This window comes from Bos indicus x Bos taurus, chromosome 1 (assembly GCF_003369695.1).
Source record: "Bos indicus x Bos taurus breed Angus x Brahman F1 hybrid chromosome 1, Bos_hybrid_MaternalHap_v2.0, whole genome shotgun sequence".
Lineage (NCBI taxonomy): Eukaryota > Metazoa > Chordata > Mammalia > Artiodactyla > Bovidae > Bos > Bos indicus x Bos taurus.
The window spans coordinates 82,526,573-82,554,370 of NC_040076.1; the positions used below are offsets into that span (position 1 = coordinate 82,526,573).

At 53.3% G+C, this 27,798-nt stretch overlaps 3 protein-coding genes across 6 annotated transcripts; 1 reads left to right on the forward strand and 2 right to left on the reverse strand.

Moving 5' to 3' along the window:
* Positions 1–1,358: 1,358 nt before the first annotated feature.
* Positions 1,359–11,136, reverse strand: CHRD (chordin). 2 transcript variants are annotated; one of them, XM_027539178.1, is made up of 23 exons: positions 10,899–11,136; positions 10,587–10,690; positions 9,967–10,096; positions 9,715–9,843; positions 9,523–9,622; positions 9,315–9,402; positions 8,816–8,957; positions 8,560–8,700; positions 8,396–8,478; positions 8,172–8,319; positions 7,908–8,014; positions 7,651–7,770; positions 6,846–7,002; positions 6,293–6,513; positions 5,757–5,870; positions 5,170–5,442; positions 5,001–5,094; positions 4,822–4,878; positions 4,445–4,548; positions 3,009–3,111; positions 2,427–2,581; positions 2,160–2,262; positions 1,359–1,819 (listed from the first exon to the last, which is right to left on the reverse strand). In XM_027539178.1, exons 1-23 carry the CDS (start codon positions 11,044–11,046, stop codon positions 1,767–1,769), a joined length of 2,874 nt encoding a protein of 957 aa, XP_027394979.1. In that variant the 5' UTR covers positions 11,047–11,136; the 3' UTR covers positions 1,359–1,766. The 2 variants fall into 2 exon arrangements, with proteins under 2 accessions (XP_027394979.1, XP_027394970.1); XM_027539169.1 differs by having other exon boundaries at positions 1,359–1,822.
* A 1,169-nt stretch (positions 11,137–12,305) lies between these two features.
* Positions 12,306–20,674, forward strand: THPO (thrombopoietin). 3 transcript variants are annotated; one of them, XM_027539188.1, is made up of 6 exons: positions 12,306–13,347; positions 14,659–14,836; positions 15,075–15,202; positions 15,492–15,578; positions 18,307–18,474; positions 18,691–20,674. In XM_027539188.1, exons 2-6 carry the CDS (start codon positions 14,824–14,826, stop codon positions 19,354–19,356), a joined length of 1,062 nt encoding a protein of 353 aa, XP_027394989.1. In that variant the 5' UTR covers positions 12,306–13,347; positions 14,659–14,823; the 3' UTR covers positions 19,357–20,674. The 3 variants fall into 3 exon arrangements, with proteins under 3 accessions (XP_027394989.1, XP_027394998.1, XP_027395008.1); XM_027539197.1 differs by having other exon boundaries at positions 18,703–20,674; XM_027539207.1 differs by having other exon boundaries at positions 18,708–19,271.
* Positions 20,675–23,047: 2,373 nt separating this feature from the next.
* POLR2H (RNA polymerase II subunit H) lies at positions 23,048–27,495 on the reverse strand. The gene is made up of 5 exons (XM_027539396.1): positions 26,213–27,495; positions 25,173–25,256; positions 25,000–25,093; positions 24,372–24,455; positions 23,048–23,414 (listed from the first exon to the last, which is right to left on the reverse strand). Exons 1-5 carry the CDS (start codon positions 26,283–26,285, stop codon positions 23,297–23,299), a joined length of 453 nt encoding a protein of 150 aa, XP_027395197.1. The 5' UTR covers positions 26,286–27,495; the 3' UTR covers positions 23,048–23,296.
* Between the last annotated feature and the right edge of the window lie 303 nt (positions 27,496–27,798).

Sequence of the window (27,798 nt, forward strand, 5' to 3'; positions counted from 1 at the left end):
CACTGTCTAGATTGGTCATAGCTTTTCTTCCAAGAAGCAAGTGTCTTTTAATTTCATGGCTTCAGTCACCATCTGCAGTGATTTTGAAGCCCAAAAAGATAGTCTCTTACTGTTTCCATTGTTTCCCCATCTATTTGCCATGAAGTGATGGGATCAGATGCCATGATTTTAGTTTTCTGAATGTTGAGTTTTAAGCCAACTTTTTCATTGTCCTCTTTCACTTTCATCAACAGGCTCTTTAGTTCTTCGGTTTCTGCCATAAGGGTCGTATTATCTGCATATCTGAGATTATTGATATTTCTCCCAGCAATCTTGATTCCAGCTTGTGCTTCATCCAGCCCGGCGTTTCTCATGATGTATTCTGCATATAAGTTAAATAAGCAAGGTGACAATATACAGCCTTGACGTACTTCTTTTGGAACCAGTCTGTTGTTCCATGTCCGGTGCTAACTGTTGCTTCTTGACCTGCATAAAGACTTCTCAGGAGGCTGGTCAGGTGGTCTGGTATTCCCATCTTTTTAACAATTTTGCACAGACACTGACTTGGCCCAAAGTGAACTGTTGGCTGCCAGCAGCGCCATCAAGTGATCACTCTGAGAGGCTGTCCTTCCTCTAACAGATCCAAAATCTGATGTGGTATAAAAGATACCCCAGGGGAGTCACTAGAGAATGCGGAAAGGTGATTCTCAAAGAGGAGGATTCTATGTGAAAGAGGTTTCTCTTCAAAAACCAGGTGTACCAGAACCACCCCAGTTTCTCCTCTGGTTAGGGTCCCTGTGTATTACCTTCTGTTTTTTTCTGCTAGAGAAGCTCAGAGGCTCAAACTTGCTGCAAAAGAGAAGGCCTGACTGACCCCAGGGTAACAAATCAAACTGTAAATCTTGCCAGCACCTATTTTGAGACATTATGCGTGCATGCATGCTAAGTTGCTTCAGTCGAATCTGACTCTTTGTGAACCCATGGACTGTAGCTGCCAGACTCCTCTGTCCATGGGATGCTCCAGGCAAAATACTGGAATGGGTTGCCATGTCCTCCTCCAGGGCTGAGACACTATAACACTCGCAAAAATGCCGGCCTGGGCAGGTCAGTGGAAACTAACGTCCAAATACTGCTTCCAGTGGCCTGAGTTCTTGAAGCTCTGTTCCATCTCAAAGACAGCCTAGGCCCCTCTGCAGGATCTAGCCCTACCACCGGCTGTTGTGTCATCTTGCCCCCTTCCCCGGGTCTTTTCCTGCTCCACAAAGGTAGAGCGAGGCCCCTGGAGCCAGTGCCCCTCTCTCTCCCTACCGCCCCTCAGACCCTTCTCCACTAGGGCCCACTTAGGCCCCTGGTCACAAAGAAACAACCATTAGCCCAAAGACTGGAAAAAAAGTAGTTTTAATAAATACAAAAATCTCCAATAATGACTCTGCTCAGCTCAGGGGCAGCAGGAGTGAAGTGGAAGGGGACCCTTGGTGCTGAGTGAGGATAAATTAAAAATCCCAACAAGCCAGTGACAGTATGTACAGAAGGAAAGGGGTTGGGCTTCCAAGGCAGGAGCCGGAGGGTGACAAGGCCAGAGTTGGAGCTGACATGGCCTTGGTCTGCCCTGGCTGCCCCTCCCCCGTGTGCAGTTGTGGTTCCCAGAGGTAGTGGGGGAGGGGGAAGAGGCAGAAGAGAGGGGCCAAAGGCACTGGATTTCCCGCAGGAGAACGCGGGGTCCTCGGTGCCCCTCCTTCCCTCGGCCCAGGCCCCATCCTCTTGGTCGCGGGGCCTCTGGCTGCTCCCTAGGAGCCTTCATCTTCTTTCCCAAGCTCTGGGACTGTCCTGGTCTCTGGGGCTGCTGGAGGCAGAAGAGAGTGAAGTTTGGAAGAGGAGCAAGGGGGTGGGGGGACACAGAGGACACAGCGGAGCTTCCCTGTTCTGATCTCAGAAAGGTCAGAATTCATGAAGCAAGTCAGCACACACCAGCTGTGTGCCTTTAGCCTAGATGCCTGATCCCTTTGAGGGTCAGCAAGTTCCTTGGTGAAGAAAAGGCAATGGAGACCAAGCCTACAAGGTTGCTGTGGGAGGGGACAGGACAAGACTTGTGCAGCAGAGGGCACTGCGCCCAGCATGTAGTCGGTGCTCCCTCCCCTCCCCAGGCATCCCAGAGCTGCCGCCCCAGACCCCGCACTTACGCCGCCGCCGGGGTGTGCAGTGGGAGCAGCAGCGGCTCTCCTTCCCTGGGCCGCAGGACAGTGGCGGTGAACAGTCATCCCGCTCACAGTGGGGCACCCCTGCCTGGTGCAGGACAGACCAGATCCTGAGGGTTCCCAGAGGTGCTGGGGCACAGTGGCCTTCAGCCTCCTAGGGGAAGCCCGCCTGCCAGGAGCCTGCCCTCCCTAGGAAGTTCCCCTCCCCCAGGCCAGGTCCCCAACGCCTACCTCACACAAGCCCCCACTCACCCCACATCTGCAGGTAATACAGCTCATCTCCCCAAAGGGGGGCACCGAAGGGTGCCAGCTCTGGCTCTCTGGGAACCACTGCCCTGCAAAACGGCAGCCTCGGGGCCCATCAGCCTGCATGGGGTCCCCCAGTTGGGGGTGGCCCCCTGATCCCACTGTGGGCAGGAAGAGGAGGAAAGGAGAAATAGATCAGTAGATGTGAGCTCTGTGGGGACCATCCAGGCCATATTTGTCACCTAGCAGTTTCTGGCACTTAGTAGGTGATAAATTTGGATAGATGGGTGGATGGATGGGTGGATGGATGGGTGAGTGGATGGGTGGGTGGATGGGTGGGTGGATAGGTGGGTGGGACAGGAACTGGATCCCGTCACAGCCCACTAACACATGCACATTCTTTTGCTGCATGTAGATCCCTGGATTCGGGCTAAGCAGAGAGCAGCCTGGGTAAATGCTGAATTAGCTAAGACATCCCTTCCCTCCACCTTCAAAAGGCATCCCCTCGCCACGCGTCCCTCCCACCCAGGACAAGGCATGAAGAGCCTCGTCTGCCCCTAGAGGCCTCAGTGCCCCTGTCCCCCTTACCTGGACACTGCTTGCAGCAGTCAGTGGGGTTGGCGCGGACGGGCTGGGCGCAGGCCAGCCGGGGACACTGCACCTTCTCACAGTGTACCTCCCCAGTGCCCCCCTGCAGGGATCCATGGAGTGAAGGGTGTCAGGAGAAAGGCAGGACACACAAGCCTTCTGCCTCCTCCTTTTCCTTTCCCATACCTCGGACGCGTGACCTTTTTCACCCAGAGGTCTTGTAGTGAAAGTCACTCGGTCGTGTCCAAGTCTTTGTGACCCCATGGACTATATAGTCCATGGAATTCTCCTGGCCAGAATACTGGAATGGGTAGCCTTTCCCTTCTCCAGGGGATCTTTCCAACCCAGGGATTGAACCCAGTTCTCCCTCATTGTAGGTGGATTCTTTACCAGCTGAGCCACAAGGGAGGCCCTAGAATACTGGAGTGGGTAGCCTGTCCCTTCTCCGGGGAATCTTCCCAACCCAGGAATTGAAGCGGCGTCTCTGCACTGCAGGCAGATTATTTACCAGCTGAGCTACCAGGGAAGCCCAGAGGGCTTGGACTGCAGCTTTATATGCATGCCAATTTGCTTCAGTCATGTCCGACTCTTTGTAACCCTATGGACTGTAGCCCTCCAGATTCCTCTGTCCATGGGATTTTCCAGACAAGAATACTGAAATAGGTTGCCATTTCCTGCTCCAAGGGATCTTCCTCACCCAGAGATCAAATCTGTATATCTTGCATCTCCTGCACTGGCAGGCAGGTTCTTTACTACTAGTGCCATCTGGGAAGCCTGGGGCTTTATATACCTGAACTCAAATCTTCATTGTAGCCCTGCAAGGTAGGTGCTACCATCTCTGCTTCTGGGCGAGCAAAGTGAGATTCAGGGACATACAGAAAGTGCCCAGGGTTACATGGAGCTAGTCAGCTGGGAGAGCCAGAATTCACCCAAATTCACCTTTTCCTACAGGAAGCCAACTTTCAAAGCCCAGGAACTGAGAGTTCCCTGTGGCCTAGTGGTTAGGACTCGGCACTTTCCTGCCGTGGGCCCACGTTCAGTCTGGGGTCCTGCAAGTCACATAGTGTGTGTGCTGTCTATGCTTAGTTGTTCAGTCGTGTCCAACTCTTTTCGACCCCATGGACTGTAGCCTGCCAGGATCCTCTGTCCATGGGATTCTCCAGGCAAGAATACTGGAGTGGGCTACCATTCCCTCCTCCAGGGGATCTCCCTGACCCAGGGATCAAACTCAGATCTCCTGCACTGCAGGCAGATTCTTTACCATCTGAGCCACCAGGGAACCCCAAGTCCCATGGTGTGGCCACCCCCCGAAAAGATTGTGCAAAGGACTTCTATTATTTTGATCACCAAGACTGGGCTTTACTCTCCCAGAAGCCCCTTCTCCCACTCTGCAGATCTTAGGGGTTCCAGCATCAGAGAAAGCTGGGCTGCCATACCTTGCAGGTGCAGACAGCACACTTAATTAACCCAAATGGGGGCACGACAGGGTGCCACCGGGTGCCTGCTGCCCGCCAGCTCCGGTCACCGTCAAAATAGCAGCCTGGTGGGAGACAGTGCCCAGCGCCATTAGTGCTGAGTTCATTAGCTAGGCCCACAACCCAGGCTTGAGCCTCAGGCCAAACCCACAGTGGTCTAACCCCAGGGCCTACTTGTGGGCCAAGGACTCTAATGAAGCCTCTCAGGTGTCAGTTGTAACCTGTGCCCCTCAACCACCTCCATCCCAGTAAATACACTCCCCCTCCCACTCCCCCCCAATCCTACCCAACAGCTCCACTGGACTCCCCACCCCTGCATTCACACACTTCCAGCTCACCCTCGCCAGGGTCCCTGTTCCTTGGCAGCCCCGGGAGGTCTTTGACATCTTGTTTCTCTGTGGATCCAAAGAAATAATGAAGGCAGAGGATGGCCCCCTTCTTCCTTCCCTCCCCAGAGGCCTCACCGCCTCCCATGGTGGACCCTCCATGACCCTCTCCACTCCTGCAGGGCACTCACCCGGGCACACAGGGCAGCACTGGTCTGGTGCCTGCACTGGGCTTGGACAGCTGGGTGGCGGGCACACCACGGGGTCACAAATCACCGTGCGTCTCTGCAGGGAGAGACTGAGGGTTGGTTCCAGGGCTCCAGAACCCCGGCCCCAGTGCGCCCTTCTGGGGCCTCCTACCTGGCAGATGCAGAGTGAGCAGAGCGGGTCATAGTTAGGAGCCCAGCGAGCCCCGTGGGGGCGCTGCTGCCCCTCGAAGAAGCAGGTGTTGGGGTCTCGGAGCCGACTGGGGCCACCTGGTCTGGCTGGCACTGGGGTGTCTGGGCCCGGCACAGCGGGCAGTGGGGCCACCATGGCCGCCACTGCCTCCAGAGCCCCAGGCGCCTGCACTTCTTGGTCCCCCGCTGCCGCCAGGCGCAGGCCGCCCACCTCGCATTGGTTGGCAATGTGCACCTGAGAGGAGAGGCAGGTTGAGGCAGCACCCAGGCTCCCTCTTGCATCTCCACCAGTGGCAGCCAAGACACCCAGAGCACCCACTGTGCCCCAGAAGGGTGCTCTTAGCCACAGCACTCATCCCAGCTGCCAAGGACAGGCGGTCAGCTTCTCGCCTCATTAAGTACCTAGTGTGGCTTCATCCTCTCAGCGAGCTAGGGAGTGTGCGCAATTCTACCGCCCCCAGGGTCCGGAGAGGGCAAGTGGCTAACAAAGAGCACCACGGTGCTCACCCGAATCTGACCCATCCCAACTGGCCCGCACTGCCTCCCTACCTGCCCTCGCAGCTCCCCTTGGGGGCTCCCCTTGGTGGTGATCAGCAGGGAGGCAGAGCCCTGAGCCAGGTGCCGCAGCAGCTCGGGCTCCAGGTCCTTCACCACACCCTGGGCCTGGCAGCAGACAGAAGAGGGGACAGAACAAGGCACTCTCGGACTAAGCCTACCATTCCCAGTTTCTCAGGTAAGGAAACTGAGACTCAGGGAAGTTAAGTAAGGTCTCCAGAGAAGCAAGCCCATCAGCAATGGAGTAGAGCTCAGAAGCCCCAGGTCCACGGCAACCCAGCCTGTGTCAGGAGCTTGGTCCATCCCACCCACCCCTTGGAGTTCCAGGACATTACATCCTACCCACGAGATCCCAGCAGAGTAAGACGCAGGTGGGTAAAGGGATACTAAAAGGCTGAACCAGATTCGTACCCAGGTCTGCCTGACTCCTGAGGCTTGCTTGCTCTCTGTTTCCCCTGCCCAGGCCCACAGAGCCTTTCATGCTAAAAAGCAGCTATTTTCCAAACTGCCTCCCACCAACACCTCCTCACCTCCGGGCCATAGAATCCCTTCAGCAGCCGCCGGGGCCCTGGCATTCCAGGAGGCCCGAGGAGGTGGGCAGTGATGGTGCCCTGTTCTGAGCCACCAAGCCCTGCCAGCAGCACTTCATAGTGCAGGTGACAGTGGGTGTCCAGGGAGAGCCAGGCGTGCCCTGCTGCCTGGCTCTGCACCGGGGGCAACACCAGGGCTCCTGCCAGGGGCACAGGCAGTGCTGGATCCAGACAGAGGAGAGATGACTGATGAGAAGATGGCTGAGAGCAGCGACTTAACTCTAGTATTTCCCATCTCCCTTGGCACAGACTCCACAAACTAGCGGGCACTGTCCACAGGCCCAGGGCTGGGGAAGCAGCAAGGGAGAGGCCTGCATTGTGGTGAGAGGGACCATCTCCCGGCAGGGCCACCCTGAATATCCTCACCTTCTCCAGATGCCAACTGGAGCTCAGGTGCAGAGAAAGAAGTGTCAGGCTCTGGCCCTCTGGCACCATCCCTCACATGCTTGAATTAGAGGACACCAAAGGTGGGGCAGACCCCTGGAGCACTCACTGTCATGGCGGGCGCTGTGCCCACTGTAGGGCAGGGCGGCCACGTGGCCCCGCAGTTCTCCATCTGGGAAGTCCTTGGTGCCCACGTTCAGGAACAGTTCATTCTGCAGCAGCATATGAGCCCCCCGGGCACCCAGCCCAGGGCAGATACCCACAGCCTGAGGGGGCAGGGAAGAGTGAGCCCTAAGTGCAGCCTGCCAGGCCCCGGATGAACTCTCCTCAGCTTTCACACGAGCCCAAGATTCTGAACCCTTTCCATGTTGCTTTGCATCCCCACTAAACCCATACACACTGCCATGCACCAGTAACTGGCTAAGAACCGGGCAGGCGCAGGTTCAAGTCCCTTCTCTGCTGTTTCCTACCTATGCAACCCACCTTGAGGAATTATTTAAGCTCTCTGATCCTTCTCTTCATCATCTGTTAGATGAGTAATGTGAAGGCCAAAAATAATGTAAGCAAGGCAACCAGTGCAGTTTGTGGCATATAGAAAGGCTCAATAAATGGCAGTCATTGCTATCATGTTTATTATTATATGATCTGCTGCACTGGCCTCCCTATGTAACTCCTTCCACTGGATACAAGCTTCCTGAAGACAGGGGCCACATCTGATTTTCTTTGTACTGCAGTCCTTAGCCCAAGGCTCACTATAAAATGAGTCCAGTGAATCAACGCATCAGTGAGAGAGACTGCAAGTGAGTGAATAATACCAAACATCCCTGCTCATCCCACATGGCTTCCCACAGCCCCCCAACACTGTCAACTCTGTTGCCTGGGCCCTGCAGCCCTGGTCTCCCTGAAGTACTCACCCTGTGTCCTCCCGGCTGGAGTCCAACCATGTGGCATAGGACAGTGTGCTGGTTCCTCCGCTGAGGCTTGGTCTCCAGCGTCATGGCCACCACCTCACTGCCTGTACCTACCACCTGTACCTGGAGGGCAGGAGTGGGGAGGGCAAATGAGACTAGCAGAGAAGGGCTGGGCCCTGAATCTTTGTAGTCTAAAGCCCCGTCCTGCCCTGCTGCCTTCTCACCTCCTGCACCGCCCCTGCCCCACCCCTGACTCTTACTTGGTAGATCAGGGAGCCGTTTCCTAGCAGTGTAAGGCTGGCTGAGCCCGCTGCACCCGTCTGAACTGGGATCAGGGCATCCGCCCCGCAAAGGACACTTTGCAGGACTGCAAAGGGGAGGGACAGGTGGACGCAGGCTTGCCCCACGGCCATTCACACCCCAGCCCCCAGGATCCCTCCTGTACCCACCCTGGCCCCTCCTCTGGCACTTTGCTGTGCCTCTCATTGTGTGTGCCCAGGGTGCCCGGCTTGACCCTGCCTCACCATCGCAGCTCTGCCTGGCTGCAATGTGTCCACTGATGCGTAGCCCTGGCCCACTTGCCCTCTCTAGGGCCATCTGCAGCTCTCCCAGCACCAGCCAGTCCATCTCCTGGGCTGTCAGGTTGGGCAGCACTTCAGCAAAGCCCGGTTCCTGGGGGCAGAGGAGGGTGCGGTGGGCACAGCAAGAGGCTAGAGCAGGCGGCAGTAAGAGCCAGACCCTCACTCACCTGGGCTGAAGCATTGGCTTGGAGCTCCCGCAGTAGCTTCCCCTGGTGTAGAATCTGGAGCCGCAGGGGAACCTGGGCTGGTCCTGCAACAGGCGCACACATGGAACCTCTGAAAGATGGGTGCTTTCCCTACCCTCCTCACGTGTCTGCCCCATCCCGCTTACCCCCACTCCTGGACTCCAGGAGCCCACGGAAGAGCAGCAGAAAGTTCAAGGAGTCCTCTGTGTCACTGAGAGTGAGTAGGGCGATGCCCCCTATGCCTGGCTGTGGGGGGCCTTCCAGGGTCAGGATGGCACTGAAGGTCTCTGGGGAAGAAAGGACCATGAGAGCCCATCAGAAAGTGCCCCCCTCAGCCCACTCCATTTCTGGGGGCCAAAAAGACTCTGAGCTTCATGTCCAGGAGCTCTTGGCTCCCCTCACCTGCAGCCAGGGCCCGGTGCCGAATGAGAGGTCCCCAGACCTCCCCTGAAGGTTGAGTGGGTGTCACAAGTGCCACATACAGCTGCTCTGCCCTAAGGAGTCGCAGGGACAACCGAGGCACTGCCCGCCACACCCCGCAGACCTGGAGCAGAGAGACAAGAAGGCCCTCTCAGTATACAGGACATGCCTGCTGAGAGGCCCATGTCTGGTGAGGAAGGAATATGGGAAGCTGCCCCCAGGCTCTCCTAGGACATGTAAGAAAGGGCCCTGGAACCAGATGCCAGGGTCCAAATCCCAGATCCTCCACTAACTAGCTGTATGACCTTGAACAAATCACATTCTGCTAGTGAGCCTCAGTTCCCTCATCTGTAAAATGGGCATCATGATGTCAGTGCCTCTCTCCCACTGGGCTGTTGTGAGGACCCAAGGAGGCAATGTAGAGCATGCTCTCAGCATAGTGCCCAGATGGGATAAGTACTCATAAATGGCATCGTCTCACCAGGCCATCTTGGGTGGGGGCTGCAGGGTGTTCAAACAGGATGCTGCCAGTGGAGTCAGAGAAGCGGATTCGGGTAGGGCGGTCCAGCCTGGTAATGAGCATCCCTTGAGCACCGGCTCTGAGCCTGGGCCAGAAGGCTGCTCCAGCCTCTCCAAATTCTCCCTCCCTGGCCCCCGCTGACCCCTCCTCCCTCCTTCCTCTTTCTCACCGCCGGTAGGAGATGGAGAACCGCAGACTGGAGCGCTGCAGCGACACTCGAGCCCGCGCCACCGCTTGCGACCTTGGCCCTGTCAGCAGCGCCACGAAGTCTGCGAGGGGAGGAAGATGTCCCTAGTTCCATCACCCGCTGCTGCGGCCCGGCGCCCGTCACAACCCCAGTTCCTACCCGGCCCCTGCCTACCCGTGTGGCCGTCTCCACGCCCCCGATCCTCAGCTCCTGGCTCCCCGCGGTCGCTGTAGCTTCGGTGCTCTGGGTCGCGTGGATACTCGAAGGCCAGGCCCGTCGGCTGCTTTTCTGGACTGCTGTGCTCTGCACCGGGGGTGGGGGACACGGGTTTCAGGTGGGCAAGGAGAGGGCCAGCTGACCGTTCCATTCCGCCCAGCCACGCGTCTCGGCCCTGCCGCCCTCCCCTCTCCGCGGAGCCGGCCTTACCCTGGGGGCAGGTCTGGCAGCAGTGTCCAGGCAGCTGGCGCGGCTGCCCGCAGGCCAGGGTTGGGCACTCGGGTTTGATGTTCTTGCAGCTGACCCTGCCTGCGCCCCTTGCGCGGCGACCCCACTGAGGCTGCTCACAGAGAAGACGGAAACCCGAGTGAGGGCAAGACATCAATTGTTGAAAATCAAAGGCAAGCCGGGAAGGCATCGGACAAGGGCAAGGTCGGCCCACGGAGGCAAGAGTGCTCTGCTACCTACAAGCTGCGCGACTCTAGACAAGTTACTTAACCTCTCTGGGCTGTGCGGTCCCTATCTGAAAAACGGGAGTAATGACAGTCTCTGTCTAACGTGGTTGTACTAGGAGTTTAGTGAGAGATGAAATGGAGTTGGCTAAGAGCCTGACACATAGTGGACGATCAATAATAGGCAACACCTGAGACTTGAAGGGGGCGCTTCCTCTCCTCTATCCTCCCTCGTGCCTCCTCCGCCAAAAAAAATTATCCCAAATATCTGCAGACTGGCTTCTTTCTCTTCAGCAGCTCCGGGTCCATCCGACGTCCCAAGACCTCAGCGCTCCCCGACCCACAGGGCCCCCAGCCACAGCCATTGGGTCCACTCACCGCCTCGCAGGCGCAGAGCACGCAGCGCATCACCCCGAAGGGCTCCCCCAGGTCCGGGTGCCACGTCTCGTCCAAGGCATAGACCTTCCCGCCGAAGGAGCAGCCTGCGGGGACGGGCTTGGCTGGCGGCCGCTGTCCCGCTCCTGCCGTGTGCCCGCCCCGGGCGCTGCGGGCCGGGCCCCGGGTACCCTGGGCACCCCTCCGGGCCGCCCGCCGCGCCGAGCCACCTGCGCCCTGCGCCCCCTCCGGGCGGGAGCAGACTTGCCCCGAGCCGGACTCCCCGCCCGCGCCTCCCCCGGGGCGCCCACCTACCTGCTGCTCCCCGAATGGGCAGCGGCTCCTTCTCGGGCCGGATAGGCAGCGCGGGGTGCTCGGGGCCGGCGCCGCGGGCCGGCCGGGAGCCGAGCAGCAGAAGCCCGAGGAGCAGCAGCGGGGCCGGCGGGGCCGGGAGGCTCGGCATGACGCGAACGGGACAGCTGGGGAGGCGGGAGGGAGGAGGGAGCAGCAGAGGGAGGAGGGAGACGCGAGGAGGGCCGGGCCGGGGGCGGTGCGGCGGGAGGGGGCCGGGGCCAGGGCCCGAGCGGTGCGGCGAGGGGCTCGTCGGGCGGCCGCGGAGTCGGCGCCGGGCCGGGCGGGGCGGGAGGAGCGGCCGGGAGGAGCGCGGGCGGGCGGGCGCTGACCCGGGCCGTACGCGGCTCTAGTGCCCCGGGCGCCGGCTCTGGCCCGTTTTATGCCCCGCGCCCGGCGCCCCGGCCGGGGGCCTCCTCCTCAGCAAACGGGGCGGCGGCGGCGGCTCGGCGAGGGGCCGGGCTGAGCCCGGGGGGTCCGGCCCAGCAGCAGCGGCCCGGATCGCGAGTGGGGGAGGGGAGGGAGGGGCTGGAACCGGGCAGGGGAGGAGGGAGGGGCTGTAGGGGAAGGGGGAGCGGAGGGGATAGGGGGAGGGGAGGGACCAGGGGGCGCAAAGCGGGGAGGAGAGGCGGATCTGGAGCACCCCCCACCCACCCACCCGCTGCCGGCGTCCACAGGGCAACTGGACCAGGAGGTGCGTGTCCGGCCCGGGATGGGAGCCCCAGGCCACGGAGGGGCAGAGACGGCCTGAGGCCTGGGCCGGCCACTGCGTTCAGACTGAGTTCCTGCCGGAAGGATGAAGAATTGTCTTTAAGGATGACAACGAGCAGGACGGGCCCATCAACTCATCTTCGCTTGTCTCTGGGCCCACCGCACCTCTCAAACCCCACACCACTCTCATTGCCCAGCCTGTGTCCCTACTTCCCCTATGAGATCTCTCCTCTTTCCTCTGTCCCTGGGATAGGAACTTAGCCAGAAACAGACTGTCTCCCTTTCTGTCTGCTGACAGCGTTTCTCTCCCTACTATTACCTGTGCTCAGGCCCATCCAACCATCCTCCTCCCCAGCCTGACACACTTCCCCACCCTCTTCCTTCACCTGGGGGACCCTCTGCCTCTCCACCCTACCCACAAACCTCTTTTGTCTTGCTTTCCCAAGCATGACAGCCTCCCTGCCACGACAGCCTCCCTGCCACCTCCCACCCCCACATTCCCACCCCCACATTCCCACCATCCTCCCAACCATCCCAGCACCCTCCTTCTTAATCTTGGGAGGCATCTGGTCTGGCTGAACTGGAGAATTCCGGGATCTAGGCCATACTCCTTAGCAGAGAGCCCCATCCTTGGGAGGAGGAACAGGAGAGAGCCTGAGGATGAAGTGGAGAGGGGGGGGTGGGGGAGGAGGTGGGAATAAGGTCAGGCCAGGAGGCCCCTGAGGACAGACTGTGGGGAGAGTGGGACTGAGGAGAAAGCAGAGGAACTAGAGCCAAGGCCAGTGGAAGAGGGGGGCCAGCAGGAGGTATTTGCGGGGGAGGTTCAGCAGCTGTCTTTCCTAAGACAGGGACACATGGGCCTGGTTATTCCTCTTGTCACATGTGGAGTGGTAAGAGATGGGAGAGGGAGAAAGACAGGGCAGGCAAAGAGGGCCCTGGCACAGAGATAAGTGGGCTTAGCCATCAGAGCCATGGGGCCCCAACAGAGGGACACCTGAACCCGGCTTAATCCAGCACATGCACCCCCTCACCTTGAAGTCCTCTCAAACTGTCCAGACTGCTTCCTGGAAACGCTGACCCCTGACAGGGTCTTCTCTAATACACGCAGTACCCACATTCCCACTGGAGTAGGAGGAACAACACATGACCCCCAGCGTGTTATTGATGACGAAAGCAGGAAAGCAAGAGCCTTAACAGATTTTAGCAGCAGGTGTGTTGTCCAGGGAAAAGAAATTTGGACAGCCAGGAACCGAGAGACCCACCAGTCTAAAACCAGACCTCTGTACCTCTTCCTGAGGGGTGAAAATGTCCTGCCAGATTCCTCCTAGGAAAAAAACTGTTTCCCTCCCGTCTTCTCCCCCAGCCGGCTCCCAGATTTCCCAGCTCCTAGGAAGAGACAGATCCCCCTATTCAAATCCTCCGTGTGGTATGCGTGAGTGGGAAAGCTGGGCTCCATTAGTGAACCATGGTCCAGGCAGGGGCTCCAAGTCCTACGCAGGTGGGAGGAGAAAGCGTCACTTCCGGGGCCATTGCTTGTGTCTAGTGGCTCCCTGCTCTCTGATTGGGCAGAATTGGCCTGGGCAGGCGGGTGACCCCAGTGCCCCAGAGGGGCTGTGCCCCAACAGCCACCTGTCTTCCTACCCATCTGCTCCCCAGAGTGCTGCCTTCTCTGGACCTGAGTCCTGGAGCCCTTCTCTACCCGGTGAGTGGCAAGCCAGGTTTGGAGTTAAGTGAGGGTAGGAAGGACAGGAAAGAGGAATTGGGCTCTCTGCTGGGGGAGGGGTAGGCAAACTGGAACCTACAGGCACTGACCTTTGTCGAGAAGAGTGTGGCCTTCCCAGAATGGGAGGAGCAGGACAGAGCAGGGGTAGGGGGTGGGGTGCTGGGTTCTGAGGTACTGATAACAGACTTAGTGGAATACAGCACAGTCCTGGCTGGCCCTCAAGAAAGGGGACATGAACCCAGGTAGAAAACAAGAAAGAAGGTGCTTTTCAGACTTAGGGAACATGGCACCGAGGTGGACACAGCCTCAACCCCCATTCATACCCAGTCATTCCTAATGAGCTTAAGAGGTTCTGAATCCTGGGGCTGGGGAAGCTGGGCCAGGCAAGCCAGGGCACAAGGAGAGGGTAATGCGAGGAGGGCTCATGAATGTTGACAGACCTACAGGAAATCCCAATATTGAATCAGGTGCAGGCCTCTTCGCACAACTTGTGAAAGAAGAAGGAAGCCATGTGGGGGGTCCTGCAAAGGAACCGGAAGGGGTCTGCAGAGGGGGCAGGGAGGAAGGTGAGGGCTATGAGACCGATATGGTGGGTGTCTAAGGTGAGGTAAGCCCTGTAAGGCAGGCATCAGCTCACCCAGCAGGTGCTCATTCCTGGGCAACTTGCTTTAGGAAGGAAGTTCCAGAACTGTTAGCCCATCTCTTCTTAAATAACCAAAGAAAAGCCCCAAGAGGCTTTATGTGTTGGAGTAGATAGAAAAAGAATGAGAGGTTAATTTCTCCCACATCATCTTCTCAACCTTTTAATCACCGACTTTTAGTAGTTCAGTTTTATTTTGGTCCAATTCCCCTCCTCAACCCCACTCCCCAAGCTACCCCTGAGCTCATTGTATATGTTTGCTAGCTCCTGGTCCTGGCCCTGTAGCCATTTCCAATCTTTTCTCCAGGCTTGAGCCCCAGTGCGTCCATTCTCTATCCCCATTCCAGGTTTTCTCCAACCAAACAAGCAGGGTTGCTCAGATTTTGAGGCAGTTAGATGTGTGTGTATAAATTCTGTCCTGCTGCCCTTGGTGGGGGGCTGGGGCACCAGAGCCACCTCAGAGGTACTGAGGTACTCTGATGAAGAATAGACACCATACGGTACAATCACAAGACGACTGGAGCATTCGGGGCTTTAGCAGTTCCAGGCTGGTCAGCATCTCACACCCTCCCAACGTCTGTTCCCCCAGCCAGGCAGAGTTTCATTTCCTTGAAACTCCATTAATTGTTCATCATTCCTGTCACTTGCAGGATAGGTTCTAAATCCTCCTCCTCCTTGGCCCACCTGTGCCCCACCTGTGCCCCGCCCCACTCTGCCCACAAGTGCAAGAGCCCAAGCCGCCTCCATGGCCCCAGGACGGATTCAGGGGAGAGGCCCCATTCAGGGAGCCACTCCAAGCAGACAGCCTGGCCAGAATGGAGCTGACTGGTAAGAAAATCCTTGGGAGAATTAGGGCCAAATCAGAACCTGGTAGAGGGAAAAGAGAAAGGAAATGTGCCATGGTGGTGGGATGGGGGGGAGGCGGCCAGTCTCCCAGGAATAAGGCCTCTGAGCAGCAGATTCCCTGGATTGCAGGTCTGGGTCCTAAATAGGAATTTCTGGACTGCCAACCGACAATGATTTCTTCCTTATCCACCCCTTTCAACTTCACCTCTCCTCATCAAAGAATTGCTCCTCGTGGTCATCCTTCTCCTAACTGCAAGAATAACTCTGTCCAGCCCGGCTCCTCCTGCCTGTGACCCCCGACTCCTAAATAAACTGCTTCGTGACTCCCATGTCCTTCACAGCAGACTGGTGAGAATCCCCAAGCACTCTCCCTTCTGCCCACTTAACTGGAGAGATACCCTCACTCCCACCACTCCCTCTCACAACCCAATCCAATCACTACCCTTCCAATATTGTCTTAGTAAGACCACCACCAACACCCCCTGACCCGATTACTACCCCTTTACAAGGATTATGGTTTATAATCAAATGCTCTCTTAAAAGCTCTAGTCTGGCTGTATTACGCATGGAAGCCTATCCTGGTAATCGGGCCACCATAACGTGCCCTCTCCACCACCCCACCAATCTTTTTCAACAGAGCCAGTGTCCAGACGTTAACCCTTTGTCCACACCTGTCCTTCTGCCTGCTGTGGACTTCAGCTTGGGAGAATGGAAAACCCAGACGGTAAGAAAGCCATCCTTTCCCTTGGTTTCCCTAATCCTGTCTTCATCTGTTTGCTACTGATTCCCATGGATTTTTCAAAATTTCTGAGCTCTCTTTTAAAAAGAGTTCCACTTCAACTTGGCCACCCTAACCCAATATACATTATACTATGGGGATATCTTCTGGACAAGATGATGGCTTGTGGCCCAATATGTTAAATAGAGTCAAGGCTGACCAGGAGAAGCTGGATAGAGGTCTCTCATGGCCATGCCTTTGACCTATTTCCATTCAACTTTCTTTTTCTAAGGCAAGAAACAGTAGTCGATTTATTTTGTAGCATACTATTAGCCTCCTTGACCTTTAAATTCAGATTTTTCCCCCTTTTCAGCTTTATTAAGATATCATGGGCATATAACATTGTGTAAGTTTAAGGTAGTATACAATGTGTTGATATAATATACACATATTATGAAATGATTAACATTAGCTAATACCTGCATCACATCCTATAATTAATATTTCTTATTTATTATTTTGGCTGCACTGGGCCATCTTTGCTACATGGGTTTTCTCTAGTCACAGAGCAGGGGCTGCTCTCTAGTTGCAGGACACAGACTTCTCCTTGTGGTGGCTTCTCTTGTTGTGGAGCACGGGCTCTAGGGCATGCAGGCCTAGGTAGCTGCAGCTCGAGGGCTCTAGAGCAGGAGCTCAGTAGTTGTGGCTCATGGGCTTTGTTGCCACACAGCATGTAGGATCTGCCTGGACCAGGGATCAAACCCATGTCCCCTGCATTGGCAGGTGGATTCTTAACCACTGGACTACCGGGGAAGCCCTAATATTTCTTTTCTGTGGTGAGAACATTTAAAATCTACTCTCTTAGCACATTTCATGGAGAAGGAAATGGCAACCCCCTCCAGTATTCTTGCCTAGAGAATCCCATGGACAGAGGAGCCTGGTGGGCTGCTGTCCATAGGGTTGCACAGAGTCGGACACAACTGAAGCAACTTAGCACACATGCATGCATGCATTGGAGAAGGGAATGGCAACCCACTCCAGTATTCTTACCTAGAGAATCCCAGGGACAGAAGAGACTGGTGGGCTGCCATCTATGGGGTCACAGAGTCGGACACAACTAAAGTGACTTAGCAGCAGCAGCAGTACATTTCAAGTGCACATAATTCAGTATTATGAACTGTAATCACTGTATATTAGACCCCCAGAACTTATTCATCTTAATCTGTTCAACCTTAAGTTGGTGTGAAGAAGCAAGATGACACAAAACTGGGAGGCACAGCTAAAATAACAAAAGACAGAATGAAGGTTCAAATCGATAAAAGTCTAGGTCAAAAACAAAGATGTATATAACAGATGCGTATAAAACTCTGGATGTGTGAAGTAACTGAATAAAATCCGCTTCCAACTTTCAGGCCATAGTTGACCCTGCTTCCCTCACATAAAATTTTAGCCCTAGTACTTACTATGAAACAGACCTGGGAGGGTTGGATTGCCTCAAACTTACCACTGTAATATTACCGAAGCAGCAGCTACTTAAAAAGCTAGAGATCCTAGGTGGCTTTAGATGTTTAACATCCACTATGTAGAAACATTCCTAAAAAGCTCTATTCTGAGTGGACTGCACATTTTAAAAAATTTCTATTGGAGCATAGTTGCTTTACAATGTTGTGTTAGTTTCTGCTGTACAGCAAAGTGAATCAGCTACACATATACATATCCCCTGTTTTTTGGACTTCCTTCCCATTTAGGTCACCACAGATCATTGAATAGAGCTCCCTGTGCTATACAGTAGGTTCTCATTAGTTATCTATTTTATACATGGCATCAATAGTGTATATGTGTGAATCCCAATCTCTGAGTTCGCCCCACCCCCATCTCCCCCTCGGCATCCATAGGTTTGTTCTCTGTGTCTGTGGACTACACTTAAACTACCGCACTGAGTACTAGCTATCCTCTTTTAGGTGCATGCTCATGTACTCAGGGGCCCGTATTAAACTAGCATGTCGAAGCAACCTGAACAGTGAGAGGTTGGAAAATATGTTATGTGAGGAACTGTTTAAAAAAATAATAAAGCTCATGTGATGGGGTTGGAGAAGAGTAGCCGTCTTACGGCAGAGCACAAACTGCTTTAGTCTGAGACTGAAGAAACCTACTAGAAGGGAGTACTGCTGACCAGGTCAGCTCCTCTGCCCTCAAGACACCTAGAATTCCCTCGCTTCCCTCAGGTCTTCTGGGGACCGGGCCAGGGAGGAGGGGCAATTGCTAGTGATCCCTTGTAGATTCTGTTCTGCCATTTATCAGTAAGTCCCTTCCCTTCATCTTTATAATTTTTACGATGGTCTCGTATCTACATTAACTTTTTAAAAATCGTATGATCCTAACATTCTATAGAAGGAAGACTGGATTTACAGCACTAGAACCAAGAGGTAAAAGCTATAATAGGGCAGATTACAGAATAATCCAAGAACGGGAAAAAAAATAAAAATAAAAAGAGCTTTTCTTACTGAAATTACGTGTTAAGAGCCAGCTGGGTTACCGGACACTGGAGTTATTCAAGCAGAGGCTGATGACCAATTGTCGGGAGACTGAAGGAATTCCTGTGCTGGGTGGGACCTAGGTCCTGTCCAATTCTCAGCTCCTATGATTCATTCTGCTGGCTGCTCTTACAGGCTCCCCACCCGCCATTCGAATACCCTTTGAAGCTGTCCGCTTCTCTCTTCCATCTCTTTCCCAGGAGCAGACCAAAGCACAGGACGTCCTGGGAACCACGACCCTTCTGCTGGAGGCAGTGATGACAGCGCGGGGACAGCTGGGCCCCACTTGCCTCTCATCCCTCCTGGTGCAGCTTTCTGGGCAGGTCCGCCTCCTTCTTGGGGCCCTGCAGGGCCTCCTAGGAACCCAGGTAAGTCCCCAGTCAAGGGAATTAGAGAATATTTCTTTTCTGACTCAGTCCCCTTAGAAAATTCTGGAAATCCTGAGGGTGGAAGAGCTGACCTGCTAAGGAGTGCATCCTCCCAGTCACAAAGCCTGGGTTCTGGCACCTTATCTTCCCCATGTAGACAGGCAGGCATGATATCTAGCCCAGGTCTCTGGCCTCAGGCCCATCCTCTGCCCTCAGCTTCCTCCACAGGGCAGGACCACAGCTCACAAGGATCCCAGTGCCATCTTCCTGAGCTTCCAACAGCTGCTCCGAGGAAAGGTGCGCTTCCTGCTGCTTGTAGTGGGGCCCAGCCTCTGTGCCAAGCGGGCCCCACCCGCCACAGCTGTCCCGGGCAGCATCTCTCCATTGCTCACACTGAACAAGCTCCCAAACAGGACTTCTGGATTGTTGGAGACCAACTCCAGTGTCTCAGCCAGAACTACTGGCTTTGGACTTCCGAACAGGCTGCAAGGATTCAGAGCCAAGATTCCTGGTCTGCTGAACCAAACCTCCAGGTCCTTAGGCCAAATCCCTGGACACCTGAACGGGACACAAGGACCCTTAAGTGGAGTTCATGGACTCTTTCCTGGGCCCTCACCCAGGGCCCTAGGAGCCCCGGATATTCCTCTGGGAACTTCAGACATGGGCTCCCTGCCACCCTACCTCCAGCCTGGAGATTCTCCTTCCCCAGCCCATCCTCCCCCTGGACAATACACACTCTTCTCTCCTTCGCCAACCTCACCCATCCCCACGGTCCACCTCCAACCCCTGCTTCCTGACCCCTCAGCCATCACACCCAACTCTTCCAGTTCTCTTCTAGTTGCAGCCCACTCTCACTTCCGGAATCTGTCTCAGGAAGAGTAAGGTACTCAGCACTGCCAACATCAGCCTCCACGTACAGTCCCCTTACTTGTAGGAGAGGCCCTGGGAGACAACTGCAGCTATACAGGCATACCTCATTTTATTGCTCTTTGTAGATATTGTATTTTTTACAGATTGAAGGTTTGTGGCAACCCTGTGTTGTCACATGATGGTTAGCATTTTTTAGCAATAATGTATTTTTTAATGAAGGTATGTGAATTACTTTTTTAGACTTGATGCTATTATACACTTAATAGACCACAGTATCATGGAAACATGAAGTTTATATACACTAGGAAACCAAAAACAAATTGTGTGATTTGCTTCCTGTGATATTCACTTTATTGCAGTGGTCTAGAACTGAATCTACAAGATCCACGAGGTAGGCCTTTATCAGATTTCCTGCTTTCACCTGACACCCAAAGTCCTGGTGAAGGGGGACATGCAGGACAGAAAACGTATAATTTTTTACTATATGTCAAAAAACTTCAAAAGCTATTTTTTAAACCATCAATAATATTCACCAGAGCAGTTAGTTATCTCTGGTCTATTTTCTGCACAAATTTACAGCTTACTAACTCTCTATATATTTTTCATGTGATAATTCTGCAAAGGCCTGACCTGGCCTAGCTTCTGAACAGAGGCAGAACTTATCTCAGAGAAAAAAAGCCTGTGTTTTCTGCTCAGAACTAAGGTTAGTCTCTCTACTCTTTTTACTATCATTTTTAATGGAGCTCTCATCCCCTTTTCTTAGGAGACCCTTACTCTTGAGAAATGAAGGAGAGGTCTCTCAGAAAAGTTCCTCCATAACAGACAAAACTGAAAGGGATTAAATAATGAAGAAACGAGAGGACCCAAAGCTACCTGAAAAGCAAAGGGAAGATGTTCTTCTCATGGGCAACAGATCCCTCCCCCCTAACCCCCCACCCTGAGAGATGCTAACAGGAAGCTCTGGAGAGCCTTACACCCCAGGTAAGGCTGTACAGATGGGGTCAGTCAAGACGAGATGAGACTTGGATGTGACAGCTGAGCAAACAGCCAGCACTTCAGCAGCTCAGCAGGAAGCTTTGCCAGGCGCGGGTTCCTGCCTCCCTCCTGTGGAGGTCAGGGGGAAATGCAGGAAGTGGCTTGAGTCAGTCTCCTAGGGCTCACACAGCAGGAGGGGCAAGTACAAGTTGAAGGCTCATTTCCCAATTCCCAGAAGTATATACTATCTGAAAAGCAAACCTGTGTGACCACCATAAACTCTGCCTGGGAATGTCTAGAAAAGAAGCTAAGCTTACGGGGCTTTTTGAATAAATGTCACCTTGGTACTTAGGAAGAAGTTTATATTGCCCCAAACACTCCACTGCAAAGGTCAACACTACCTCCAGAGGCTCCTGTAGGAAAGCTATTGGAAGCTTTTCCCCTCCCACTTCAAACTCCCCAAAAGACAGCAAAAGCTACCATTAGGTAGAGGAGCCGGAAACCTAGGGTTCCAAACACCACAAAAACCCCAGGGTCATTAAGGCATTCCAAAACAACAGAGTGAAAGCCCCATGTCAGGAACTTAATGCACATTACCTTTAACATTCACACATCCCTATAAGGTGGGTTATTAACATCTCTGCTTTACAGATGAGGAGCAAGTTCCCAGTGGTTTCATAGCCTGTGAACAGGAAAAGAAACACCCTACGCTGACTTAGTCTGGAGCCCAAATGCTCCCCAGTGTGGTGCACTGTCCAATGTATCAGTGTCTCTATTGGAAGAAATTTCCAAGTCCTTAGAGAGGACACATCAACAGTTAAATGAGTTCTGAATAGAAAACCAAAGCTCTTGGTGGGGTGACCAATTTAGGCATCTCCAGGTGTTGTTCCCCACACCCCCGCCCCCCACCCCGCCGCCCACTTCATGGACAGAACAGTTGCCATGGAGGAAAAAAATCAACAAACGCACAAAGCTCAAAAGTGCTGTCCAAATCTCAGATGGTGACAATTTCTGCATAGAAGAGAATCCATTTACCCACACTACAAATTCCAATGTGGAGTCAAGGGAATGGTAAGTGGAAATTTTAATTTACTGAAATATTAAAGGAGGTTAAATCTAATGATCAAATGAAACACCATGGTACATGAAAGCCAGCACCCAGTACATGACACGTGAAAGGGACCGAAGACAAAGAAAAGTTTTCAGCACAGTCAGCTGAGAGACAAAGATGGCAAGACTACAAAAAAGTAAATAGCCAGAAAGCTCCAGGCATCCAGGGCTGGCATCTGACCCTGGGGCAAATGCAAACAACTCATGGGCTGCTCCAGTGTAAACTAACTTGCCTCTATTGAACATCTAACCCTTCATTCTATCTGGCTGATTCTGTCCCTTCCTCCCTTTAAAGACAAAAAACTGTTACAACGAGGACACTCTTATCTCTATTCAACTGTATGCCAGCTGTCTTTCTTCTGCCACCCCAGGGCGGCTAGGACAGTCTGCTACCCAACAAACCACTATTGGTAATTAGGTTCCCTTTCTTACCTAAATCCATCCTTCTCCAATCCCTACAAAAAAATTTTTTTGACTGCATGGAAAAGGTCCTAGGATTCCATAAAAATTCACCCCAACTCAATTCATGTCCTATTTCCCTCTCCCCTCACTCTCCCCCTCCCCACAGTAAAGCAAAAGAAACATCTTTTCTCCACCACCACCACCACCCTGCCCATCCCCCACCCCCCTTCAGAGGCCATTCATTTTCAACCCATTTATCTAAATACTATTCCTAACACCTCCAGTAAAGACCTGAAAAAGATGGGGAAGGAAATACCCCAGGAATCCCAGCAGGACGACCAGCTCCCGTGGCAAAACTGGGAAATCAAAAGAGACAACGGCTTAATACACACAAAAATCTTTCTGAATTGTTACCCTGAACTTCCCAGGGGAAATCAGGGTCCCATGTACTTTCTGAGACCACAAACGCCAGGCTGAAGACCGAGCTCAGATGCTGGAGTCCTTGCAAGCATCACCACTGCCTCAACTTTGCTCTCCCCCCTACTGTTAAATTAGTGACTGCAGTCAGGCTAGTGTATTGTCCAGGGCACTGGCACTGAACTGCCAACCTAATTGGTATTGCTGCCCTGTCCATTTCACTGGTCTGTGTGGCAGCTCTCTGTTCAGTGTCACTGGTGAAAACCACCGCCACTTACCCTCCCTCCAGGTCACCACTAGAATGTAGAGCAGAGCTAGCTCATCCACCTGCTTCCACAACCACCAGATCGTTCTGGCTCTCCTCTTCAGAGTCGTGTCCCATGTTGGTGTCTAAAAGCCTCATCTCAAAGCTTGCATAAAAATGATGAATGCATCCAGGCTATGCAGGCAACACATTCAAGTCAACGTGATCTGACTTCCTGAGAGACTGAAAGTGTTGGAAAAACACGAGCAAGGCTCCTTGCCTATTCAAAGTTCTATGCCAAATGGGTGGTGCCCTCAGGAGCCAAAAGCACAACACTTTCTCTCCCACACAGAAAATCACCTTGGAGGGGAAATGTTGGGGATGGTCAGCCAGGAGCCTGAGATAATCCTGAACCCAGATACTGAAAGGTTGGGATAGATCCTGTATTGACACGTGATCATCTGGCTGTGGGCCAGGAATATAATGTACCACAAACAAGTTGAAAAAAATGATTTTAAAATGGGAAAACCTTTTTTAAAAAGGAAGGAAAAAGAGTCTGAAAAAGTAAAGTTTAATTTAAAAAATCATGTACATAAAACAGCTACTGATTCATCTTAAGCTCTCCCACTGGGTCTTTCACAGGCAAGTCAGTTTCCCACTGAGTCCAAACCTCCTAAAGATGCACCCACAGTGGACAGAGAGCCAGCCCCTTTTGAACAGGTGAACAACAGCAACTGTTATTCGGGCTTGAACTGACATCCAGGACCTGACTGACTAAGCAGCAAGGCCAGCTTCCTGGGTGGTTCAGAAGGCCAGTTTCTTCATGAGCAGATACACTCTGGAGTCCACTTCAAATCCATGCAGGTTGTTGGCATCACCCTGCAGCCTCATGAGCAGGCCCCCATAGGACACGTAGGCAGAGCTGAAACAGAAGACCCAGTCCTGTGAGTCTGAGTGCCAGAGCAAAAACTACTCAGCTACTCTCATGCCAGCCTAAGAAAAAAAGGCACCCTTCTAGAGTTCTGTCATTAGGAACCAAATTTCAGACAAAGATGATGGCACAGATATGTGCAAGGCAGTGTTTTTTATATCAGAAAGGTGGAAAATACTCCATGCCCAGAATAAGGGAAATGGTCAAATCAATTAAGATACATCCATTTACTGGAATGTTACACAGCTATAAAAATGTTTAGGAATTAAAAAAAAAAAAAAAGTTTAGGAAAAGCTTTAAATTGACATGAGGAAACATGTTTTACATAACATTAAGCAAATGAAACAGAACAAAACATTGTAATAAACAACATGATCTCAGAGAAAAAAGTACATAGGAAAAAAACCTAGAACATTCAAGAATGTTTATGTAGAAGATTCCCTCTGGTTATAGAATTATAGGTGACTTTTTTCCTTCTTCATATTACTTTTCTGCTTTTCAAATTTCTTGCAAAGGGCACATATTGTTTTAATAAGGTTTTAAAGAAAAGGAAAAAATAGTTGGGCAGAGAAACCAAAGAACTAGGGATTGGATTGCAGAGTAGCAAAACACACACACACACACACACAAACAAAAAAGCCTAGCAGTTTAATCACTTATGCTGCATTTAGTTCTTGGAGAAGTAACTTTCCTTGGCATTTCACTCAGCAAGATTAACAGTTTCTCATTTAGATTACAGGCCTTAAGATCCTGACAGAGGGCAAACTGAGTAGCCTACATTTCAGACTGAAACTGTTCCCAAAACAGTTCCTTTCTGGGTCTCACTAGGTCTGAGGTGCTTGAAGAAAGAAATCCAGGGAGCCTGAGGATGGTCCAGATTTTCAAAGCATAGCCCAAATTCTCACAAAATGAGGAGAGAAAGGGCTCTCACAAGACCGCGGAACTTACAGGCGTGTTGCTGCTTCAGTAGAAGTTTCGTCTCCCTCAATCCTGTACACTTTCCCATACATGACATACTCAAATTGGTCAGCCCTGTGGAACAACAGGGGCAGTTATTCTTAAATACAGTTAACAAAAGTAAGAGGCCCTTTAAAAAAAATGGTAACTAGTAACTATATACCAGCATCATAACACCAGGTACTTTCTAAACGTGATGTCATTCAATCCTCACAGCAACCTGTGAACTAAGTATGACCATCACTGTTACTGATGAGAAAAAACTAAGGTTGAAGGAAGTTAAGGTTATTCAACAAATACGTGGTAGAGCTGAGATGTGAACTGAGTGGGCGTCCGAAGCCTTTCCATCACATCAAACTCCCTCCCAAGACACAAGGCCCACAGAGCCTAGGTCATTCAGTGCTCATTTCCTCCACTATCAAAAAGCGACAACTCACACTGTAATCACTGCCTTGGATAAACACCTGGATGTCTGGATTCTCAAGTGCTGCAGTTTCCTTAAGCTAACACAGAGTCTGCTGATAATCATTTATTTCATGAATTAAGTAAGGGTCTTTCTATACGCCTATCTACTTAGTCCTCAGGCACATTTCAGGTGCTCCCTTTTCCACCCCCTCACCTGGAAGGCCTATCATCTGTGGGGTTGTATTCACCATCATCCAGAGTACCATCTTCATATAAGGTACTAGCTATGACCAACCGGAACTTGTCACCTGAAATAACAGCGGTATCAGAGGGTGAAGAACAGCTGAGATAGCAAAAAGCCTCCTGCTGTTTGTGTTCAATACTTACCCAAGTCTACAGGGTAAATCTGAATGTTTACATCAAGGATGAGGTCCATCTTGAAAGATTCACTCTCACAATGCAGCCGAGACACTGGAGGGGAAGAGTGGCAGAAGTTAATTGCCTGTGACCCAGGGCAGCCCCTACAGGGCAGGGCAGACAGGTACTTCAGGGGACTGGATGCAATAGAATACTCAGTCTAATGCAGTCTGTATCCACTGGCCTCTCGTCTGCTCTCACAGAAGTGCAGGCTCAATCAGAATCACACGTGCAAGAAGGAAAGGGGAGACAACCTGTGGCCAGTGGACAGAATCCACAGAAAAGAATTAAACATCCTCTGGCAATAAATAATATCCAGGTTTTAGGCCAACCTAGGTGATTAAGAAACAACCTGATTTGGGGCAAGGTATTCATTCATCCTAAGGTTTCCTCTTCCTGTGTCAGGTGCTGTGCTAAGGGGATTGATTATCAAGATGTGTAAGAACTGGTGTTTGTCCCGAAGAACATATCAGTGTTCAGGCAAAGGAAGAGACACCCAGGACAATTATTGATAAATGACATAAGAAAGAGGTGTATACCAAGCAGTCAACTATTAAACTCTGAGAGGATTTTACAAACAGCTACAGACTCTGAGAAATGGGATGTGAGGTCGGATTATTCATTGCACAACCTTGGGTGGGCTGCTTAGCCTCTCAGAGCAAAATGGGTAAGACACCGCCTACTCTTGGAAGAGAATGTGAGACAAAGTGCGTGTGAAGTGTACAGTACAGCGCCTAGTCCAGAGTGGGGAGAGATTAGAGAAGATGCCTGGAGTCCACCAGCACCAGGAGAAAAGGCCTCCCAGGCAGCGAGCACAGCTTGTGAGAAACCAGGGAGAGCTCGGGAGTCTCCGTTTTCTTATCTATAAAATTATTTCTCGAGAGAGGTCCCCACACCAGGACCGGCCGGTAGGGAAAGGCCACGCGTAAGTGGGTGGACAAGCGGCCTAGGGGCGTGTACCCGAGGAGATTAGCCCCTTCCCCGAAACCGCCCCTCCAAACCTTGCTTACCTCGGTCAAACTTTTTGCCTTCCGGGTCAATGTCTTTTACATCAAAAATATCCTCAAACAGGATGCCCGCCATGGTGAGGGGGCCACTAGAGTAGTAGAGGGACTGAGCGCGCGACCACGACGACTAGAGGTAGCGCACCCCCTTGCGTGGAGGAAAACAGAGGCGCTAAGAAGACTCCGCGCTGGAACGGCCGCAGCAAAGGAATAGAATAACGCATGCGCACAGACGAGCTGTAACGCGGCCACTTCCGCTGCCTAGTTCTCGGGGCTTCTTAACTTCCGCCCCGAATGATGGTTTCCCAGAGGTTTCAGAATTGAGGGCTGGTTTCGGGTCCAGAAAACCCCGCCCCGGGCGGCGACACGGTGGGTCCCACCTCCGACCGAGGTGGCGTCGCGTCCGGCTCTCTCCCGAGGCTCTACTGCGCCCTCTTCAGAAGCAGGGTCTGGAAGACTGGAATGCTCAAGGGGCCTGCCCCAGCCAGGGACCTTGATCCTTGGCCCAGAGAAGCCCGGCCCGAGCCCTACCCTGCCGGTCTGCGTGCCCGCCGCGGGCACGTCTGCACGGAGAGCGAGGGGAGCAGCACCCCGCCCCAAAGACGCTGGCCCGACTGGGCGCAAAACCCAGCCCTTCCAGCTGGCATCCAGGCCGGCCCGGGCCGGCTCGTCCCAGCTGGATGTCACCTGAGCCGGGTCCCTCCAGTTTGGGAATTGGCCATGATGTCACCATGGGGAAGAGGAAAGCCTGCACCGTGCCCTTCCCTGCTGTCTTCTCTCACACCGCCCCTTCAGCAGGGCATTAACCCCAAACCCACTGCCCTCCTCGAGCCCTGCCCCTTAAGCTCTGTTCTTCCCTTTCCGCTACCACGGTCCTCTCCTTCTAGGAAAGCTCTACGTGCTTCTTCATCCAGGCACTACCCTGTCCTACAGATGCCACCTCTTTCTTTACATTGCCCGTTCCTCTAGGGTGCCAGCTCTCACATCGGCCCCCTCCTGGGCACTGCTCCCTTACCCGGGAGCCCCCTGCGACCTCCCGCGCGCCCCTTCACCCCGGCGCTGCCTCCTCCTGCACACTGCCTGTTTCCTGGGCACTGGCCTCTCCTGACACTCTCCCTGACGCTGCTCATACACCAGTGCTCACCCCCTCTGCTCTGTCCTCCGGACCCTCATAGAGAACGCAGAGCCCCAGCAGGCCGTGTTCCCCCATGGTTGCTAGACGTCAGCACCTACTCCGGTTTCTCTTTGGGCCCTGCCAGGGAGAAGCGACCTCTGTCCCCACCACGCCCGCCTCCCAGGCACCTAGACCTCCCTTCCCTCTGGCCTCACCCATTCCCGTTCCCTCCCCATCTCCACCCCAACCCCCGCACTACCCGAAGGCCAGGTGGCTCAAAGTGCACCTCCTTGGGGGTGCTCCTAGGGGACTCGCAAAGAAGGGAAGGAGAAAGGAAGGGGATGAGAGAGACCGAGGGTCCTAGTTCCAAGCAACCCCCGTTTCTGGGTCTAGCGACCCCCTCCGAGTTCCCCCCTAGTTGTTTTTCATCCCCCAGCAGAGCACTGGACCTTTCCTGGCCAGTCAGCCGTTTGCCCCT